Raw genomic sequence first — 1,986 nt, 5'->3', positions numbered from 1 at the left:
GTGTTGGGGACCCCAGAACTGGACCCAGCACTGTAAGGAGGTCTCACCAGAGCAGAGAAGAGGTGGAGAATCCCTCCCTCAACCTACTGTGTGGCACCCAAAGACAGGGACATGCACAAATATTTAATCTGCTAATAAGCTTGCTCATTAGCAAGCTAATTCTTATTATTTTGAGTTGTTGGCTAGATCTTTGTGCTGCTGAGGGTTGCTGATGCTGCCTTGCTCCTGTGCCATCACCCCCAGCCCACACGGGCACAGGGAGGATGGGACAAATGGCTCCTCGTGGTGACAAGAGCGAGTTCACCTCCAGGTGTCCCAGTTGGTGCCGGTAAAACCAGTGCTGAAAGCCCTCCCAGACAGACACCCCCCCTTCTGCAGCTTAGGGGAGTTTCACATATCAAAATCAGGTTTCATTATGATGCCTGAACAGCACAGGGAGATGTGTCAGAAATCACACACAGGATGGCACAAACCACCCTGACACCACAGAGAAACTCAGAACTTTCCAGAATTAAAAACAGTTTCAGAGGACGTTGCCAGTGGTTGTTCTGCTCAGATTTCTGTTCTCTTCAGAAAAGGATATAAAGGCAGGAGCAGTTCCCACTGCTCTTACTTCTGCGGGCAGCTGTGCACATCCCTGGGCCCTCAGGACACAGGACCACCTGTAAGGCAGGGTGGTGTCCCCGCGTGTCCCCAGGGACTGGCACAGGACGTGCTCCTGCGGGGCCACGACCTGAAGGGCTTGCTAAGCCTGAAGCGGGTTTTGCTGAAAGCTCTTGCCCAAGCCCAGGGCTAGAGGGGGTCGGGGCACAGCCGGGCACCCCGCCAGGGGGTCCCAGCCTGGCAAACGGCCCAGGTGGCCACAGGACAGCCCCGTGCTGGCCACCCCTCTACCCACCCACCCGCCGTTCCGCAGCCATGGATGGGACGCGCGCCGGGCGGGATGCCATGAACAACTGCAGCGAGCAGCAGTACTGGGACAGCCTCGTGTGCCGGTGCATCCCCTGCAGCCTGGTGTGCGGGCGTCCCGCGGGGCCCCGCTGCGCTGCCCTCTGCGGTGAGTGCCGGGCTGAGCCCGGGGGCTGCCCCGCCCCGGGGGGCAAGGCTGGGAAAGGGGGGGGATCAGGGCCCGGGGGAGGAACCCCCAGGGCAGGCTCCGAGCCAGATCAGCTGGAGCTTCCAGCCAAAAACACTGGGGAACGTGAGAGCTTCTCAGCGCTGGGCTGGGTCTCAGCACAGACCGAGATCAAGTTATCTCTCTACCTCGCCTTCCTGGGGTCACAGGGAGCCTTCTCAGAGCTGTGTCAACACTCACAGCCCTCCAGCCCGCCCACCCCCACCACCCCACACAGGCAGGGCCTCAGGATACATCAGGTTCAGATGATGTGGATCAACTCAAGCTGTAGGTTTGCGAGGTTGTAGTGGAGCCCTGAGCACGAAGGTGCCGTGAGGACAGGTGAGGAGGAGACAGACAGAAGCACTTTGCTCCCAAGCCTTGCTCACAGCCCCGTGCTTGGCCCCTTCCCTGCCCGGGGAGCCGCGGGCTGGGGCTGCCGCACCCTGTCCCGGGGAAAAGGGGACCCAGCCCTGCCCCACCGCTGTGAGCAGAAAGGGCGCCCCAGCCACATCCCCCCGCTGGGGACAGGAGGGACCCCAGTCCCAGGGTTCCCAGCCAGTTCTCAGGCAGGCTCTGCTGTGTCCCAAAAATCCCCACCACGCCAGCTGCAGGAGCAGCGAGCAGGAGCTCCCGGGTAGGGCTGCGCAGGTCCGGCTGCATCCCCTGCCCTCCCATCCCGTCCCTTCCCGTCCCGTCCCTTCCCATCCCATCCCTTCCCATCCCTTCCCTTCCCTTCCCGTCCCGTCTCTTCCCATCCCGTCCCATCCCGTCCCTTCCCTTCCCATCCCGTCCCTTCCCATCCCGTCCCGTCCCTTCCCGTCCCGTCCCATCCCTTCCCATCCCCTCCCATCCCGTCCCTTCCCATCCCC

The 1,986-nt window shown here is 62.1% G+C and overlaps 1 protein-coding gene across 1 annotated transcript in view; it reads left to right on the top strand.

The window, feature by feature from the left end:
* The first annotated feature begins 918 nt into the window (after positions 1-918).
* Positions 919-1,986, top strand: part of TNFRSF13B (tumor necrosis factor receptor superfamily, member 13B) — a 17,042-nt gene continuing 15,974 nt past the window's right edge. The window contains exon 1 of the mRNA XM_009993728.1: positions 919-1,057. Coding sequence (XP_009992030.1) covers positions 919-1,057 — 139 coding nt within the window. The remainder of the gene's footprint in view (positions 1,058-1,986) is intronic.

This window comes from Chaetura pelagica, unplaced genomic scaffold (genome assembly GCF_000747805.2).
Source record: "Chaetura pelagica isolate M959 unplaced genomic scaffold, ChaPel_1.0 scaffold213, whole genome shotgun sequence".
Classification (NCBI taxonomy): domain Eukaryota; kingdom Metazoa; phylum Chordata; class Aves; order Apodiformes; family Apodidae; genus Chaetura; species Chaetura pelagica.
The sequence above is the reverse complement of the archived record's forward strand: the minus strand, read 5'-3'. Positions and strand labels throughout refer to the sequence as shown.